This window comes from Procambarus clarkii, chromosome 2 (assembly GCF_040958095.1).
Source record: "Procambarus clarkii isolate CNS0578487 chromosome 2, FALCON_Pclarkii_2.0, whole genome shotgun sequence".
Lineage (NCBI taxonomy): Eukaryota > Metazoa > Arthropoda > Malacostraca > Decapoda > Cambaridae > Procambarus > Procambarus clarkii.
In genome coordinates this window covers 50,380,933-50,400,044 of record NC_091151.1, presented here as the reverse complement: position 1 = coordinate 50,400,044, position 19,112 = coordinate 50,380,933, and the positions used below count along the sequence as shown (strand labels likewise).

The 19,112-nt window shown below is 39.6% G+C and overlaps 1 protein-coding gene across 7 annotated transcripts in view; it reads left to right on the top strand.

Moving 5' to 3' along the window:
* mino (glycerol-3-phosphate acyltransferase mino) overlaps window positions 1-19,112 on the top strand; it is a 107,219-nt gene that overhangs the window by 74,050 nt on the left and 14,057 nt on the right. For all 7 annotated transcript variants that reach the window (XM_069325896.1, XM_069325899.1, XM_069325932.1 and 4 more), the window contains 5 exons: window positions 3,865-4,052; window positions 7,636-7,769; window positions 8,422-8,923; window positions 15,206-15,390; window positions 15,562-15,733. In XM_069325896.1, coding sequence (XP_069181997.1) covers window positions 3,865-4,052; window positions 7,636-7,769; window positions 8,422-8,923; window positions 15,206-15,390; window positions 15,562-15,733 — 1,181 coding nt within the window. The remainder of the gene's footprint in view (window positions 1-3,864; window positions 4,053-7,635; window positions 7,770-8,421; window positions 8,924-15,205; window positions 15,391-15,561; window positions 15,734-19,112) is intronic.

Genomic DNA, 19,112 nt, shown 5'->3' with positions numbered 1-19,112 from the left:
TTTTTCTGACATTTATGTTCGCATTTTTTATATTTAGCCTTTGAACTGAGGTTGAATGGCTGGCATGGGAGTCTGGGGCTCCCCATTTCCCATCCCAGGGAGGGGGAAGCTGCACAGACAGCGGCGCGGCGGTGGTTATGATGTTATGCTTGTTTGTTTGTTTTCGGAAATGGGAGTTCTGCTTGATAATTCTGTTTTGTGTAGCAATTAATTAACCAGGTGGAGTTTTTTTTGGGATGCCAACCTTTCTGGGTGCCTAACCCAGTCGAAGGCAGACATGGAATGCTCCTAACTACATGAAGGTTTCTATAGGCCATTGCTTCTCGTGCCTCTCTGAGGGAGCCAAGTTCTGGCTTGTGGTCTCTGGTAGGCAAGAACTCTAATCAGTTGACTAATGCCAGTCTAATACATACATACATATCAGCCTTGTAAGATCCGGGGATCCTCCGGGACTCACCCAGACAATGGTGTTTCATTACATACAATGCTGGTTTTATGCACATAATTTTCCTTTACAGCAATTATTCCATTATTTAACAAGATTATTTATTCCATTTAAATAAAATAATTTTAAAGTGGTTTCACACAAAGTATGTTCATACCATAGGATATATAATGATTAGTTGTCTTGCAGGCCTTTCAGTTAACATTTAACCTCTGTGATGCGCCGCATATATTGTGAAATTCGCCCTGTTCCCCAAAAATCAAGTGTTCGTAAAAAATTTCCTTTTCCTTGTAAAAAGATAAATTCCCTTTCTTGAACATGTACATGTAAGAAAAAAAATAAAATTCCACTTACTTTGGCTGTGGGGACATATACAATGTTGTGTGTGACGTCATCACGGGGCTGGTTGCCCGTGCGTGAAGCTCCCCGACACAGTCGTGCGGGCCATTCAAGCCTCGTGAGCTACCGCAAATATGCTTACAGAAAATATTTTTATGTATTTTCAATGTTTTATATTTTTATTGTATCATATCTGATGCATGTGTCCTTTGCAATATTTATACAGTAGAACGTCCATAAGGTTCCATGGAACTGTGATACATGTCAGTAATATGTCCACAATAAATTTTTGTCTCGATATTAATTGTTCAAAATTCACTAATATTACATTATGTACAGTTTCACACACTATTTACACAGTAACACACTGTATTACACAGTACTTGGCAAGTGAGTTACAGTATTTTCAAAGAAGCAGTCCATGAGACAGAGCGGGACTTTGCACTCAACGCATATGGTACATACAGATTTTTGCTTCCTGGGTTTTCGTGCTGAGTTTTTGCAAATGATGCGCTCATGCTTAAGTTCCTGTAGGTGGTAGGTAGGGAGACGTGTGAATTGTAAAGCTGTCTTTAGCAGCCAGTCTGCGAACTAAATGTGGTCTTGTTGGGGCATGAACAACTGTCCTTACGCTGCCTTCCTGACCATACTTGACCAGTAATTGCGACACCAGAGCCTGACTAAAAACTCGAATTGGTTTTTTGCCTGTTTTCACCAAATACATGTTGATACAGTTGAGCACTGTTACGTCCACAAGATGAAAGAAAAATTTCCTTGTCCACTTTACACTTCTGCGGACACATTCAACAGCACCAACCATGTCAGATTCATCTGGGTTATACAATGTTCCAGCAGCTCGATACCTCACTTTGCCACTGTCAAGCATTTCACCACTTCATGTCTGTCTTTCCAATGCACTGCTAAAATCTTGTTACATTTTCTAAGTTCACAATCACCTACACCAATATTGTTTTCAAAAACTGGCATTTCTTTCCTGTGTGTCTTTACAGTGCCACACACTCCCATGTTATGTTCAAGCAAGAACTTTGTTAGCAAGGGGCTTGTATAATACTTGTCAGTGTACAGAATGTGCCCCTTGTTCAGCAGTAGTTCCATGAGCATCTTCACCATTTCATCTTCATGCCACACACTCCCATGTTATGTTCAAGCAAGAACTTTGTTAGCAAGGGGCTTGTATAATAATTGTCAGTGTACAGAATGTGCCCCTTGTTCAGCAGTAGTTCCATGAGCATCTTCACCATTTCATCTTCATTTTCAAGAGGAAACTAGATTTATTCCTCCAAGGAGTGCCGGACCAACCGGGCTGTGGTGGGTATGTGGGCTTGCGGGCCGCTCCAAGCAACAGCCTAGTGGACCAAACTCTCACAAGTCAAGCCTGGCCTCGGGCCTGGCTTGGGGAGTAGAACAACTCCCAGAACCCCATCAACCAGGTATCAACCAGGTACCATACTGCCAGAAAAACCATGAGGATCCTGTGCTGGTATGTATACGTATGTACCAAAATATAATATATATATATATATTGTTCGCCATTCCGGTTTCACAGTCGCACAGTACAAAAAATTAGAGAGCAAAATGGTGCCATTTCGATGGGATGTACTGTTTGAGGCAAGACGTCTCTTGAAAAGAACTAGTGATTCATCAATGACAACATTTTCCTGGTACAAAGTAATCACGAATTTTCCCTCTGATATCACTGAACACTTTTGCATTCTCCAACGTTTATCATTTTTATCAATATTTGCAATTTTTTAAAGTGTAGGCACCGTAGTACCTGTACCGTGACGTGTACTTGAACACGGGTGTGAACAGTGCATTCTTTGTTCCAATAATTTTGTATGACGGCTTCACTGTGTGTTTCATGAGCATATTTAGAGCAAAGAACATAAACAACTTGGCCACAGTTGTGTCTTTCCAACGTAATAAGTAGGTAATAAGCCACCTGCAATAAGTTGTCCTGCATACCTGTTTGTTTCGGCAACAAGAAGTTGCATGAACTGCTCATCAAAATATACAATAAAATAATCACTTTACGTCATGTCATCACCTGTGTGTGGGAACGTGGGTGCAACTCCCCACATCACTATCATCAAATTGAGGTTTGTGTGGTACAAAAATATCAGTCCTCCAACACAAATTCAGCCGTGCTGCTTGTACTGGGAGCACTGCCACAAGCGACTCCTCTACGGGTCCGTTTTCTTGCACTAAATCTCTTTTGGACAAGAGATTAAGGTCTTCAACTTTGTATACTAGTAACAAGAGCAGATAAAGTAGATAGAGGCAACACTGTCGTTAGTGTCGTTGTGAGGGGAGACATGGTGGCTCTTGGCAAGGCGTCTGGCTGAGCCAGCAGGTATATGCCTAGTAACACCGTGACGGTAGTCACTAGCACTTGGCTTGTCTATGCTACTTGTATCAGAAGCAGCGTCACTGAACCCAGAAAATGATTCAACAGTATCACTTTCATTAAAAATTGGAGATGAAGGTGGTGGTGTGGATAATGCTGGCAAGGGTGATGACCTATGACCGCCCCACTACGCGTGCCGCTCGCCCTGAACGAGACGCGCTCACTGTATCGTCGTCATCTGTGTTTAATATTTCCATTGGACCCTTTTGTTAGGACTCTGTTATCCCTTGGGTTATCAATATCACATTCCTCTTCTTCAAACAATAATGTCCAAATTTCCCTTGGAGAAGGCGATCTTTCAACGGCGCGTCCCACAGGCAATTGGGAGCTGGAGGCGTGTGTGTCAGCCATGGTTGCTCGATCAGAACTGAGGCTACTCTCAGCCCTGGAGCATTCTGGGATTTTTTTTCAAAATGTCCTCCGCTCACTAAAAGCCCTAGGCATCCATCTTGTACCCAACCTACCGCTTGTTTGAATAGGTACGAAATATTAAAAAAGTGTTTTCTCGGCTTGCGCAGTTTCCAACGGACCCAGTTTTCTCGGCTGGTGTAGTCCAGTGGTTAAACAATTCATAAATGTTAATTTAGATTTAAGTAGGCATACAACCAAAAACACTTGAGCTTCCTATTTTAATTATTTGTTTCTAAAACAGATGGCTATTAAGAGGGTTAGGAGGCTTCTTTATTAAACGTCGTCTGGAAAGCTGTAAGGCTCGGAGAGACATCCTTTACCGTGCAGTTCTCCAAACATACATAACTCATGCTTTGCAAGCAGGCTACAACTTGGAATTCTTCATCGAGGGTGGCCGGACTCGGACAGGCAAACCATGCATGCCAAAAGGTAATTTTTCAGTTGTCATTAATTTTAAAAATGAATATAGAGTACTGTACTGTAGTACAGTATATTTAAAGATAGAATCAGATTTTTTTCTCTTTGTTGAAACTGGTTCCTTCTGGGAATTTTGTCCATTTTCCCTATGAAAGCATACCTTCCTAGCCATCTGCTGTCTTCTTATGCTTAGATGTATTTTCCAAATACTGTACAGGCCTTCCTCTAAAATCCCGATTATATTGTTCCTGAACCGATTTGGATTCCCAAACATTTGTTTCTTTTTTATATATCACCAAATTCTGTTTTTCAGATAAAACTCAAAATGAGAGAACTATTAAGTTTGACTTTAAATTTGCTCAGTGACTTTCCCAAGGCACCAACTATTTCTCATAATGTTATCATTAAAAATCGTAGTCATACCCATATTACACACATTACTGTACCATTAAATAAATCTGTTAATACTGAATTAAGATTTTTCCATAATCTTTTGGCTGAGTTTCGTGAGCAAATTTTTAGTTTCAACCTAACACACATTGGGCCAAGATCATAAAACCTGTGTATATGAGATTCCACCACATGTAGCTTATTAACCATGTCGTACCGTCAAAACCTCATTTCCAGGAAAAATGACCCATAACTAGGTGACTGAAAACTACGCCAGCTCAAAATGAAAACAAGCCCAAGAATTTTATTTTAAATTTACCAAGTGGCTTTTCCAAGATTAGTGTTGCATCTATCTATGAAAATTGTTAAAAATGTGATTGGAGCCATATTAAAAGAAGTTACAGTACCGTCAATACCCCTAATATGTTCTGTGCACTATGGAATAATTTCACCAAGCAAAATTTAATTTTGTCCAAACATGTGATGAACACTCTAGCCACTAGATGGGGCCTGGTGGTTGAGTGGACAGCGCTCGTAGTTCGTAGTCCTAAAGGTCCGGGTTCGCTCCCAGGCAGAGGCGGAAACAAGTGGGCAGTTTCTTTCACCCTGATACCCCTGTTCACCTAGCAGTAAATAGGTACCTGGGAGTTAAACAGCTGCTACGGGCTGCTTTCTGGGGATGTGTGTGAGAAAATTAGGATTAAGGTCTTGCCCGAAATGCTGTGCGTGCTAGTGGCTGTACAAGAATTTAAGAGCTCTTGTATATATAAATAAACAAACAAACTACCAGGACATTGTCTATGGAGAAATTTCTCCCTCATTGTCAATATTTTTCAGTATCTCGTCCCTTAAAGCTATTTTTCCAAAAATTGGACCATGACACCAAATGAACCAGGCCCATCAGCTTTCCCTTGACTATATTTTTTTTTTTTTTTTTTTTTTTACTTAAACTAAAGATTTTCTATTAAGTCTTTTAACTTTCTGATAAATAATTATTAGAATATACATAGTTTAATTACCATTTTCAGAATAACATTTCTGGTACATCTTCTGACCTAAACTGACATCTGCTGAATGGTAAAAAATATATAAAAAATATGGTCTGCAAGAAACTACTGTACTTTTTCTACACAGAAAATCTGGTGGATCCACCTTGAGATTTGGTGGCCAAATTTAGTCCATTGCTTAGAGGCATTCATTATAGGGGGAGAGGGATTTGCAAGGTGCCACTATTATATGGTAGACAGGTACAGTGGAACATCGAATAACGAATTTAATCCGTTCTGGCACAAAGCTCATTATGTGAAACGCTCGTCTTTCAAAACAAATTTCCCCATTTAAAATAATGGAAATTAAATTAATCCGTTCTATACCGAAAAACGTCAATATATTCGATGTTTTAAATAATGAGCAGCCTACCTTACATACCCTGAACAAACCTTTGACATTTTTCTTTCTTCAAATTTGCTCATTTTTTTTTTTCAATTTTCTATAGCAAATGGTTCGTTCGGTGTTTGTCAGGTAGACTGCTCCATGTTTCTTAAAAAAAAAAAATTGACAATTTTTGAAAAACGGGCAAATGTCATAAAGGTTTGTGCAGTGTTTGTCGGGTAGGATGCTCCATAATGACAATCTTTCTTAGTTTCAAATGTGTTCAATTTGTTTGTATTTTTATTCATTTATTAATAATAGAGCAGCCTACCCGACAAACACTGAACAAACCTTTACGGCATTTGTCTGTTTTTCAAATTTTTTCAATTCTTTTTTTGTTTTTTTTTGTTTTAAGAAACATGGAGCTGCCTACTTGACATACACCAAACAAATCTTTTTGACATTTGTTCTTTGTTTAAATTTTTCATTTTTTTTTATTCTACAAAAAAAAGTCAATGCTTTGCAACATCACAGCAGTCACCCCTTTACATACCAGCATCATTAGCATCTTTAAACAAAAAAGTAATTTATTTGCATTGTTGGAGGCATCTGAGAATGTGCGAGAAGCAGCGGGAACGCACCATGTGGTTTTCTCGTTAATCAAACGAGCGCTCGCCAGTCAAGACTAATTGTCAGCAATCGGCGTGCTCATTATTCAAAATGCTCCTAAATTGAGGCGCTCATCACACGAGGTTCCACTGTCTTTACTTTTCCTTCTTGAATATTAGAGAGGTTATTGTTCTGTCAACTCTCCTGTCTTTGGCCACTCAAGTATTATAACCAATTCATGCTTTTATTCAAAATTTATCATCTTCCTTTTTTTCTTGCCTCATTCAATGTGACTACTGCTAGACGTCTTTCTTACTCAAAATTAGTTAAATACAATTAAAAGAAAAAGGTTAACATATTAAGCAGAGGATCGTTTTGAGGTAACAATGCACAAGGGAAAAAGAACATGCATGTAAATGGATGATACATAGGAACTTAATTGGTCCACATAAACAGTTTAAAAGTAAATAAATGTATGTCCTGAAACACTGCCAAGGCAGAAATAAAGCAAGTCATGTACACAAATTGGCATACATACCGTAATGTGACCGTTACACTGGACAACCATTCAACAATGAGTCAGTTCACTTGGCTTAAAAGGAAAGCTGTAAGTTTCAGGTTGAGATCACACTGTGGGTTGAAGTTGGATCCCCATGAGCTGCCAGCCATGGGGAGGGAGCCAAAGAAGATATCTCCAACATGCTCAATGTCACCTGGCGTTGTCACATGTTACACAGATCCCAATTATGTAAGCTACTGAGTGACTTAGAGAGGGGCATTTCACTGTGGTTTTCACCCACTGCTCTATATTTGTGGGGTTTTCAATCCCTAAATGATACAGATATTTAAGAGTACAGCATTACATTGAGGTGCATGTCTAAACATATTTAACATATCAAAATAAAAAAAAAATTCATATGGGAGATTGGTGACACGTAAGGTTTAAAACAAGTTTTTATCATATCTGCTTCAACTACATTATTTCTTTATTTAGATTCTGTACTTAATTAAATCAGTTGTACTACAGATTGTTATGTACAGTATTACTAAACAAATTATTTTACTCTTCACATGTTAATATTTACATAGCATTCTTAGTGCATTAATGCTTATCTTGAATAATGATAGCTAATGGTATTGTTCATTATGCCAGTTTATTATTGTTTATTGTAATTAACTTGTCTGGGAAGGTGTTGTCTGCAATAATGGTACTTTGTTTCATCAGCTGGCCTTCTGAGTGTTATTGTGGATGCCTACACCAATGGCACTCTGGATGATGCTCTGATTGTCCCCATTGCCATCAATTATGATAGGTTGTTAGATGGAAACTTTATCAGGGAACAAATGGGACAAAGTAAGGTGGGTGTGCTTCAAATTTATACATTTCTTGCATAAATATTTCCTTGAAGATACCTATATATACAGTACTGTATACGGTATATATATTTTAACCTTTTGTCAGCTGTTTACGAATTTGAGGCAGTGAGGTAGTTGCGCGATCTTCAGTCTAGGTATGCATATAGTGGTAACGGTTTTAAGAAAGAATTTACATTATTGAAAGAAAAATCGCAATGTCTACTTAAATCAGGCTCGAAGAACTTCCAACATTTTTTATGGAATTAGATCTAAATCTTTTCAGTTGTAAATATACAGGAAGTTGTATACTACTTGTAAGACTAAAAAAAGAATTAAAATACTTAGTTTTTCATTCAATTGACTTAATATTTCTGTGTTATAGCTATGTAAAATCCTGCACAAAACAAGAGCCACACAGTCCTTACTCAAAACATGTAGTGGGTTTGGGTTCTTCATGCCTGATTTGAGTAATTAAATTATTGCACAAATATGTATATATCGTCGTCTTCCCACTTTACCGTTGTAAATATCGTCCATTAGTATTTTCTAGCATACCTTAGTTTTAAATACAGTAATGAGTTTTAATTATACTGTATATATTTAATTTGCATGTACAGAAAGTCGAGTGCATTTATATATCGACAAATATTTTCAGGTTCCAGAATCATTTTGGGGAGCAGTTCGAGCCATAATGAAGGTGCTCTCCACTAACTATGGGCATACAAGAATTGATTTCGGGCAGCCTTTTAGTCTGCGTGAATTTATCCAGAATGCCAAGGTTGCTTCAGCTCGTCTTGGTTTAAGTCAATCTCAGAATAAACCCAAAAACGAAGTTGTATTGGGATGCACACCACCCCTCTCTCCAACCCCAACAAATGAAAGTCGTGCACCAGTTGCTGATGACTTGAAGTCACTAACACCACTTGCTCAAGCTGTATGTACTCTAGTCACAGGAAAGGGTCACCAGAGGTCTTTGTCTAGTCCAACATCGAGTGATCATCTGCCACTAAAGAGATCATTAACCAATCCCTCCAGTGCCATAAATGGCGTAACCTCCAAACTTCATGAAGCAAGAAGTAACTCCTCTCTTTTTGGAACTGAAGTAACAGATGAATATAGATATCTTGTCAAGTCATTAGCATCTCATATTGTTTATGGTAAGTATAGATTATTTGACACAATGAAAGCTATTTGTTAAGAGGGACTGAGTTTATATTTTTGTGTAAAACTTGGGAATACTATTCACCTAGTCTTATGAATTCAGGGAGATGCTACTGTGAATAATTTGCTGGATTGTGGTCATTCTACTTCATTATATTGTTTTGTGATATAAAGCATGAATGGATGGCTGTAGATTTCAATTGCTTTAACCTTATTTTACTATATTAGTATCATTGTACAAAAATCTTTTCATCCTATGAAATGGGAAATGGGGTGATGATACAGTTATCCGAGTTTATTAATCTTAGTAAAAGAATATTTTTTCTCAGCACTGTCTGTTCTTTTAGCAAGATCTACCAAGTGTATCAACAAAGACTTTATCTGGATGGAAGCGATCAGCTGCTTCCTGAGCTTAACACTGATACCACCAATTCTTGGCCCAACACTTGGCGTATGATATCATCCATTGCCTACTGGATGCTGGGACTAGAACCTAGCTCATTCTAGAAGATGAAAGGAGCATGGAGATCAGAGATAGATCCAAAACTAAGAAAAAAAAAACGCCAGAAAGTATATGCACAGCAAAACAAGTGACTGTTGGAAATATAATAAGCATCAAAAAGTAAAAAAGGCAAATTATCATTGCTGCTGGGTAAAACCTTAACTTGTGTACCCAGCTGGCTCTGGACGACAGGCCAGATCACCCCAGGATCCCAGCCAGCCTGCTCCCTCACTAAATATATTGAACTAGTGTTGAACTGTTGGCCTGTTGCCAACAGCTCAACACTTGTCACCTTTGATGGGCCTCATCACCTGCTTCTCACTTTCACAAAGTTTTGACCTGGCTTGGATTGGTCTGGGATACCAGGACGGCTTCCCTTTCTCCCACTTGGCCATAGTAGTGCTATGCTTCCATCTCCAACTGTTGCTAGAAGGTCATCTTTTTCATCAGGGCCTCAAGTATCTTTTTGGGCAACCTCAACTGTCAGTATACCCACAAGCTGAAGGACTATTGCATTCACCAGTAGGCACCCTTTTGCCATTGCTGGGATTGTGTGGTGCAAGTACTGTATTAGCCGAGATGTTCATGGATGCATCGGATCTCTGTTGGGGCTTTGTCTCTAGCCTGTAGCAGACACACATCATTGCATGGAAATTTCTGTAGTCTAGATAGTGCTTTGGCACTGTGCAGTTGGCTTGTCCTGCCAAAAGTGCATCATATGATCAGTGTTGTGGCCTCATTGGGACACTATTTGTGTACTATGCTGTTCAGGTTTTAGGGTTTGTCAATCCTGTGTGTCACATTCTTGTTCAAAGGTCCACCTTGCCCAGGTCATCCATAAGATGGTTCAATTTAGCCAACCAGCTGTGTATCTTCACATGATGTGCAGACGTTTCCTGCTTTGAAGGCTTTATTTGCCAATATATTAAGGGGGTAATATCCAAGTCTCACAGGCTCACCATAGCCTGTGTTACATAGATATTTAAGTTCCAAGTAGCTAAATCTAAAACAACCAACATGCAGGTCTGGGTCTTCTGGTGGTCTAATAGGGTATTAACCTCTCATTATGTATTGGATGTCCCTCAGCCATGGTGCACTTTTATTGTGCTTAGCATGCTGCTGATGTTCCACTGCCTGAAGCCCTTTTCTCCAGCTTTTTGTTTCCCATGGATAAACCCAGTCTGTATTTTCTGTTTCTAATCCTTTCCAGAAAAGACATCTTCCCACCCAAGGCACAGTTGTGAGTTCAGTTTATAATCTCAAGGACCTACTTAGGGACCCTTCGCAGAAATAGTGTTGTAATGAAATACTTTTTTCGTTAGGAAAAAAGGCATTTCACCAATGCCTTAGGTAGGGTACGGAAGCTTCCCTTCCCTACCCTGTTGCCTTCTTCCTTGTGAGGTTGGGGCTTTTTATATGGGCAGCTCCATAATAAGAGGGCAGACTGGCTGGGACACCTGGTGACCTGAGGTACCATCTAGTGGCAGTTGGGCACATCAGTTATGGTGTTTATCTTGCAACAACAATTGTTTGTCTTGTTTACATTATGGTGCTTACTTTCATTCAGGGAGTAGCTTGCTTTGTTGTGCCTATGCTTTATGGTGGATTTTTTCTCAGCTTTGAGTCAATCTCTGATCCCAGGCTCCTCCCTCACCTTTTAGTGTGTGACAGATTTTGGTGTAACACTCGCTTTTGGTAGGTGGCAGATGGATCTTGGGGGTTGGGCTAAAGCTTACTGATATCAGGGTCAAGTTTCGGGAGCTACTGGTGACCCTCTAAAATAGGGAGTTTTATTACTTTTAGCACTTGATTTCTTGCTACCTTGAACAGCAAAAAAAAAAGTAATTTGTAATTTCCATCAAAGTAATTATATTGCAACTGGCAAATAGTAAATAGGTGTGATAGCTAAAATAAACTGCAGAGACATGGAATTAAACTGGTTTAAGTATTTTTTAATAATGAACCATTTGTAGATTGCTTATTTTCATGATTTGAAAAAGTCATGAATTCTTTAAAAAGATTAGCAAATATTCATAAATGTGTGCTATATGCAAATAGTTAAGATTACTGTACACTGGTAAATAAATATGAGAGCAAAGGACAAATAAGTTAAAAGGAATTGAAAGAAGCTGATTTAAACTAAAATTCCACACGTGCATACATGCACACTAACACGAGAGCCCGGGGAGACATGAACACCCACATACGAGGTTCTCAGGGGAATTGACAGGGTAGACAAGGATGGATTATTTAACACAGGTGGTACAGTACACGCACAAGGGGACACAGGTGGTACAGTACACGCACAAGGGGACACAGGTGGAAGCTGAGTACCCAAATGAGCCACAGACATTAGAAAGAACTTATTCAGTGTCGGTTAGTAAATGGAATGCATTAGGCAGTGATGTGGTCGAGGCTGATTCCATACAGTTTCAAATGTAGATATGATAGAGCCCAGTAGGCTCAGGAATCTGTACACCAGTAGATTAACGGTTGAGAGGCGGGATCAAAGAGCCAAAGCTCAACCCCCGCATGCTTACACTTGCACTTCCATGCATAACCACTTACAAAATTCTCAGGGAAATTGACAGGGTGGACAAAGACAAGCTCTTCAGCACGGGTGGGACACGAACAAGGGGACACAGGTGGAAACTTAGTACCCAGATGAGCCACAGAGACGTTAGAAAGAATTTTTTCAAAGTCAGAGTAGTTAATAAGTGGAATGCACTAGGCAGTGATGTTGTGGAGGCTGACCCCATACACGGTTTCAAATGTAGATATGATAGAGCCCAGTAGGCTCAGGAATCTGTATACCAATTGATTGACAGTTTAGAGGCGGGACCAAAGGGACAAAGCTCAACCCCCGCAAGCACAATTAGGCGAGTACTTGTATACGTGCATGCACATGTACTTACTGTACCTGGTTGATACCTGGTTGATGGGGTTCTGGGAGTTCTACTACTCCCCAAGCCCGGCCCGAGGCCAGGCTCGACTTGTGAGAGTTTGGTCCACCAGGCTGTTGCTTGGAGCGGCCCGCAGGCCCACATACCCACCACAGCCCGGTTGGTCCGGCACTCCTTGGAGGAATAAATCTAGTTTCCTCTTGAAAATGTCCACGGTTGTTCCGGCAATATTTCTTATGCTTGCTGGGAGGACGTTGAACAACCGCGGACCTCTGATGTTTATACAGTGTTCTCTGATTGTGCCTATGGCACCTCTGCTCTTCACTGGTTCTATTCTACATTTTCTTCCATGTCGTTCACTCCAGTACGTTGTTATTTTACTGTGTAGATTTGGTACTTGGCCCTCCAGTATCTTCCAGGTGTATATTATTTGATATCTCTCTCTCGTCGTCTTTCTAGTGAGTACATTTGGAGGGCTTTGAGACGATCCCAATAATTTAGGTGCTTTATTGCGTCTATGCGTGCCGTACATGTTCTCTGTATTCCCTCTATTTCAGCAATCTCTCCTGCTCTGAAGGGGGAAGTGAGTACTGAGCAGTACTCAAGACGGGACAACACAAGTGACTTGAAGAGTACAACCATTGTGATGGGATCCCTGGATTTGAAAGTTCTCGTAATCCATCCTATCATTTTTCTGGCTGTCGCAATATTTGCTTGGTTATGCTCCTTAAACGTTAGGTCGTCAGACATTATTATTCCCAAATCCTTTACATGCTGTTTTCCTACTATGGGTACATTTGATTGTGTTTTGTACTCTGTATTATGTTTTAAGGTCCTCATTTTTTACCGTACCTGAGTACCTGGAATTTATCACTGTTAAACATCATGTTATTTTCTGATGCCCAGTCGAAAACTTTATTAATATCAGCTTGAAGTTTTTCAATGTCCTCAGCCGAGGTAATTTTCATACTGATTTTTGTGTCGTCTGCAAAGGATGATACGAAGCTGTGACTTGTATTTTTGTCTATATCTGATATGAGAATAAGGAAAAGCAGCGGTGCAAGGACTGTACCCTGAGGTACAGAGCTTTTCACTGCACTTGGACTAGATTTTATATGGTTGACAGTTACTCGCCGAGTCCTGTTTGACAGAAAACTGAGTATCCAGCGTCCTACTTTACCGGTTATTCCCATTGACTTCATTTTGTGTGCTATCACGCCATGGTCACATTAATCGAAAGCCTTTGCGAAGTCCGTGTATATCACATCAGCATTCTGTTTCTCTTCTAATGCCTCAGTGACTTTGTCGTAGTGCTCAAGTAGCTGTGAGAGGCACGATCTTCCCGCTCGAAATCCATGTTGGCCTGGGTTGTGAAGGTCATTGGTCTCCATGAAATTGGTGACCTGACTCCTAATCACTCTCTCAAATACTTTTATGATGTGCGATGTTAGTGCAACTGGTCTATAATTTTTTGCCAATGCTTTGCTCCCTCCCTTGTGTAGAGGGGCTATGTCTGCTACTTTAAGTGCATCTGGTATCTCCCCCGTGTCCAAGCTCTTCCTCCACACTATACTGAGTGCCTGTGCTACCGGCACTTTGCATTTCTTTATAAATATTGAATTCCATGAGTCTGGACCTGGGGCCGAGTGCATGGGCATGTTTTCAATTTCTTTTTCAAAATTTAGTGCGCTCGTGTTTATATCAGTTATATTTACAGGGGTTTGAATATCCCGCATAAAGAAATTGTCTGGATCTTCCACCTTCATGTTGTTTATTGGAGTGCTAAACATGTCCTCATACTACTTTTTTAGGATTTCACTAATTTCTTTGTCATCCTCCGTGTATGAACCTTCACTTGTACGAATAGGTCCAATACTATACATAATATTAAGACATCTTTAATTTGATTTCTTTGTTTTTCCAATTTACATTCAGTAATGTTGTATACTGTATTAGTACAGTATGTTTGACACTGACTTAAAATAACTACTAACTACTTTCCAAAAATAGTTTGGTTGTACTTTCAAGATAAGAACAAATTAAGGTATTGGTAGTATTTCTTTCAGTTTGGACTGAAGTGTAGGTATGGTGACTAATTCCATTTAATACAATTGTGAGTTTTAGCAAATCCAAGTGATGAAGCATTGTAAATGTTGCTAGATAAGAATCATTGGGAGGAAGAGGGAACTTCATATATTCCCTGGCATGGACAAGAATTGGCAGAAGAAGGAACACTCCTCTACTCCTTCACTGGAAGTTTAAATCATGAGTACTATTGAGAACTTTTGTTCTCCTTAAGAACTTCACTATAATAAGGCTTTAAACTTGGCATCAATACTAGCATTTGGACAAAAATAAAATTATTGCAAGCCACATAATATATTTAATGTCATAGTTTTAGGCATATTCTAAGTGTACTGATAGAAAAAGGCACTAAAATATAGTTATAGGTAAATCTATCAGGGAACAAACCTTGTTGAATCACTTGTGATATAAAAAGATTATTGATATGCACATGTATTTATGTGCATGTATATATCTAAATGTACATATGTAATATTAACAATTGTGTAACTAGCTTTGCAAGATTGTCATTTGCTTAGCTAAATAAAGAGGTTCAGTTCCTGAAGCCATTATGTGCCTCTAACCATTTCTACCACTGCCCACGGCATGGGTATGGGGTGCATAATAAATGCAGAACAGAGAACAGAACAGGGGCAAACCTTATTAAATTTATACATTTATTCCTAAGAGGAATGCATTATTACATAGAATATATACAGTTATAGAGGTCATAATAGTTTATTTTGCAGAATTTCTGTATTTTAGAATTTAAAATTTGTTTCTAAATTGTTGTTTTGCTCTCCCAACAGATGCTGAGCAATGTCAAGCCATCATGTCAACAAATGCAGTAGCGTGGTTGTTGTCATTTGTGTATCGTGATGGAACAAGCTTATCTACTCTCACAAAAGCACTTGATGCCCTACGAGACTCTTTGCGAGCCCGAAAAAGAGATACAGGTTTCTCTGGCAAATCTAAAGATGTTATTATACATGCTGTAAGTATGCTGCAGTATTTGTTAGTCCACACATTGGTGTCATAATGCTGTATGTAATGACAAGTTTTTATGTAGGAACCATCTGTTTTCAGTGACAAATCTTAAGTATTATATTTTATCATTCTTGTAAAAAAAGAAGTATTTAGTCATTAAAATTATAACATATTGCAGGCTAAATTACTTGGAGCTGGACTGGTTAGAATAGAAATGCCCCAGAAAAATGACAAGACTGGATGTGAAGCAGATTTCTCATTAGAACCCATCACACTCCTACCAAATGTCATCGAACTCAACTATTATGCTAGTGCTCTTATTCCTGTCTTTGCTATTGATGCTGTTGTTGGTAAGTACTGTTCTGTCTTGTGTGTTTTAAGCATTTATATTTCCTATGTATAAGAATGAATGTAAGATAGAGCACTGAGAATTACTCGTACTTTTACTTAGCATTGAGAGCTATTCTCGCTGTTATATTTTACTGTGAAGTGAGAATTGCTCCAGATTTTACATAATCCTGAGAATTACCCTTTCTTGATAACTCAGTAATATGACACAAGATTATTATTTGTTTTGGATATGCAATTCATTTTTACAATATAAAATGTAAAAAGGCATGTTCTACACAGTATAAGGGATATAACTATCGTGGTTTGCCTCTATTATTGGTAGTAGATATGTACAGTACAGATGATTGGTCAGTTTCTTATTGAAACATGAAATTATAGGATTTTCTACTTCCCATTAATATATCTATTACTTTAATGCCTTACTTTAACCCAAGAGCTTTCCATTAAGGAGTAGCCACAGCAGAAGTTTCTCCTGAAGGTGCTATTGCTAAACAAATCATAAACTCTCTCATGCTTTCCCCTCCTTTCACTACTACTTCACATATTGTTCACTCTTCCCTTCCAAGATACTGGTTATCTGCCTCTACCATGTGATCCTTATATATCCTTTTCCTTTCTCGTTAAATGATTCTCAGTCATTCCATTAACATGCCCATAACACCTTAGGGTATTGCACTCTACCCACTTCACAACTTCACATTAACAGACTCCTTTAAAACACATTAATGTTAACTCTTGACCTGTTATGTAGTTACCATATTGTAACATTTTCACACTCTCAACTAGCGATTCATTGTGTTTCTTGCATTATTTTAGTAACATCTTGCTTGAAGATGACAGTTGGTTCCAGACCCTCTTTGACAAAACATTTTTCATTCGCTATTTAGATTTGCTATCTCTTCTGGACAAAGATCAGGAGAAGCAGATTACATTTTAGACTCTGGCAAGGACAAAGAACTTTTTCAAGTGGTCTCTATGGGTTTCACTAGAGCTATGCTTAATCTAACCCAAAATGATTGACAAAGGGAATCCGTTATTGTTTGTCCAGCAACAGGGAACAGGGTTGATAGACCTTGAATAGGTCACAATACCTGCTTTATTACATAAAATAAAATAGTTTTCAAGAGGAATTTTGATAGCGCTTGATCAACCAGGTTGCAAAGCTGTGCAAGTTATCTGCTGCCAGCAGCAACTTTACTAATATGTTATCACCAAAGTAGCCTGGGTTTTTGACTGGGTTGCAGGAGTAAAATACGTGTTGAAACTAGTCACAGGTAAATTGCAGGTGGGTCCTATATTTGCTCTAACCTTGTCTTATTTACAATGGACATGGAGAGTGAGTGAAGGCAAGCTGCACCCAAGCCGAGAGCCAGTTTACCCATTCTCCTGATCTTGATGTTCAGGTACAGGCGGCTTTGGTGTTGCATGCAAGATACAGGTTTCTGCAGCAAGCTAGGTTGGTTGCTCACCTGGATGCCCTGAGGCTACCCCGTTTGGGTTGTAGGGACCCGGAGTTGGGGGTGTCAGTCGCTTCACCTTTGGATTCGTCCGCGCTCCCGAATCCTTCCCAGGTTGGTGGTGTTCGTCTTGCTCCCAACTCTCGAACATTTGCAGATTTCTGGGTTGGGGCGGGGTTTAGATGATAACGAGACTTCGGCGGCTTCGGGGACTGCCCCATCCGTGTTGGCGATGGAGGCATTCGAGCCTGCTGCTCCTGCTGAGGTTTTCGGGTCTTACTAGTGAACCCCCTTCTTCTCGGCCTTTCCCTTGGACTCTGCGTTTTCTTTAGGGGCAGAGGGTGTGGAGGCCGGCTCTGCTCCGGGGCATCTGTTGCTGGTTCCAGGAGCTGTGGTGGAAGCCCATTAGCAGTTCTGGGGCTGTTTGCCTCTGCTTGAGCTTTGTACCTTCTGTGGGGGAGGGGGGTTCATTCCTCCTCTTGTCTGCTTTGATTTCCATATTTGCTGGCATGCTTTTGGCTCTCTTGCATCAGCCGTGTCTCCTTTTGTTTTGGTAGCCATTTTCTTTTCTTCGGGTCGCTTACCCTCCTGGCTGCCAGGGCGGCGCTGTGGTTTGTTTGATCACATGTGCTTGGGAGTATGCGCTTACATTTTGGGAGGTGTTATTTTGCCAAGTCTGGTGTTTTTCTCCTCCCTTTGCTGGTTCTCTGTTTTGTTCTTTCTTCTCGGGCATTCTGCACTTTTTCTGTTCCCCTGGGAATGCTTGAGTGTTGTTTTTTTTCCCAGTTTTGGGTTTTCTGTCTGTGTTGGGTTCTGGGACCTGGCACAAGCCACCCCGTGGGGCGGCAGTTCCCATGAATATAATGTTTCACAATTATTTTGATGTTTCTCATTTGTTTTTTCAGTTTTTTTTTTTGCTGTAACATTATTCAAAAGGGTGTAATTTGTGGAATTTATATAGTCCAATGTGTGGAACATCACTATACTCAAAATTATGGGACTCATATACAGTATGTGACATGTATATTATATTCTACAATCAAACAGTGTTTTTGCTGTTATTACACTATATACACACAAACATTGTATGTACCTATCTACATATGTGTTCACCATGAGGAACCACTAAGTTGGTATGATGAGTCCAAACAACAAGAGTGGCTGTGACACAGCAGCTAGCAGATACCACCTCCCTCCCGCCTTCAACACCTCACTCGTCAACATTCATCCTCCCATCATACTATTATTGTTTTTATTGCACTATTTACACACGTTATATATAAGTATCTACATGTTTTGTTCCCCATAACTGTACAACTAAGCTGGTATGGTGTCTAAACAACATTGTGGTCTCAAAAAACTGCATGACAAGTGACACAGCAGCTAGCAGATGACAGGACCTCACTCCCCCTCTTCTTCACCAAACTGGCTCCTCCCAACATACTCCTTTTGCTGTTATTACACTATATACACACACGTTATATATCTGTATCTACATTTGTGTTCAGCGTAGTGAACCACTAAGCTGGTATAATGAGTCCAAATAACAAGAGTGGCTGCCACACTCCAGTCAGCTCACATTACCTCCCTCCCTCCTCACTAAGATTCCTCCCACCATACTATGCACAGCACTAATTATCACCACAATCCTGCTATTACCAGAATCCTGGTCATTATATCCTGTAAATTAATAATATTCCACAAGTTTATTTTGTAAAGGAACATGAGAAGTCGTTTCAAGATTCTTGAATGGGCCGAATAATGTGTGCTGTGGCTAGCACTGCGAACATCTTGAATAGCATTGTGTTCACTGATATCTGAACATTGTACACAGTCTTAATCACAGTCAGGCTCTTTTGTAATACTATCATGGCTAAATAATACCAGTTACATATATAATTTTATATTTTTAGGCAATGCT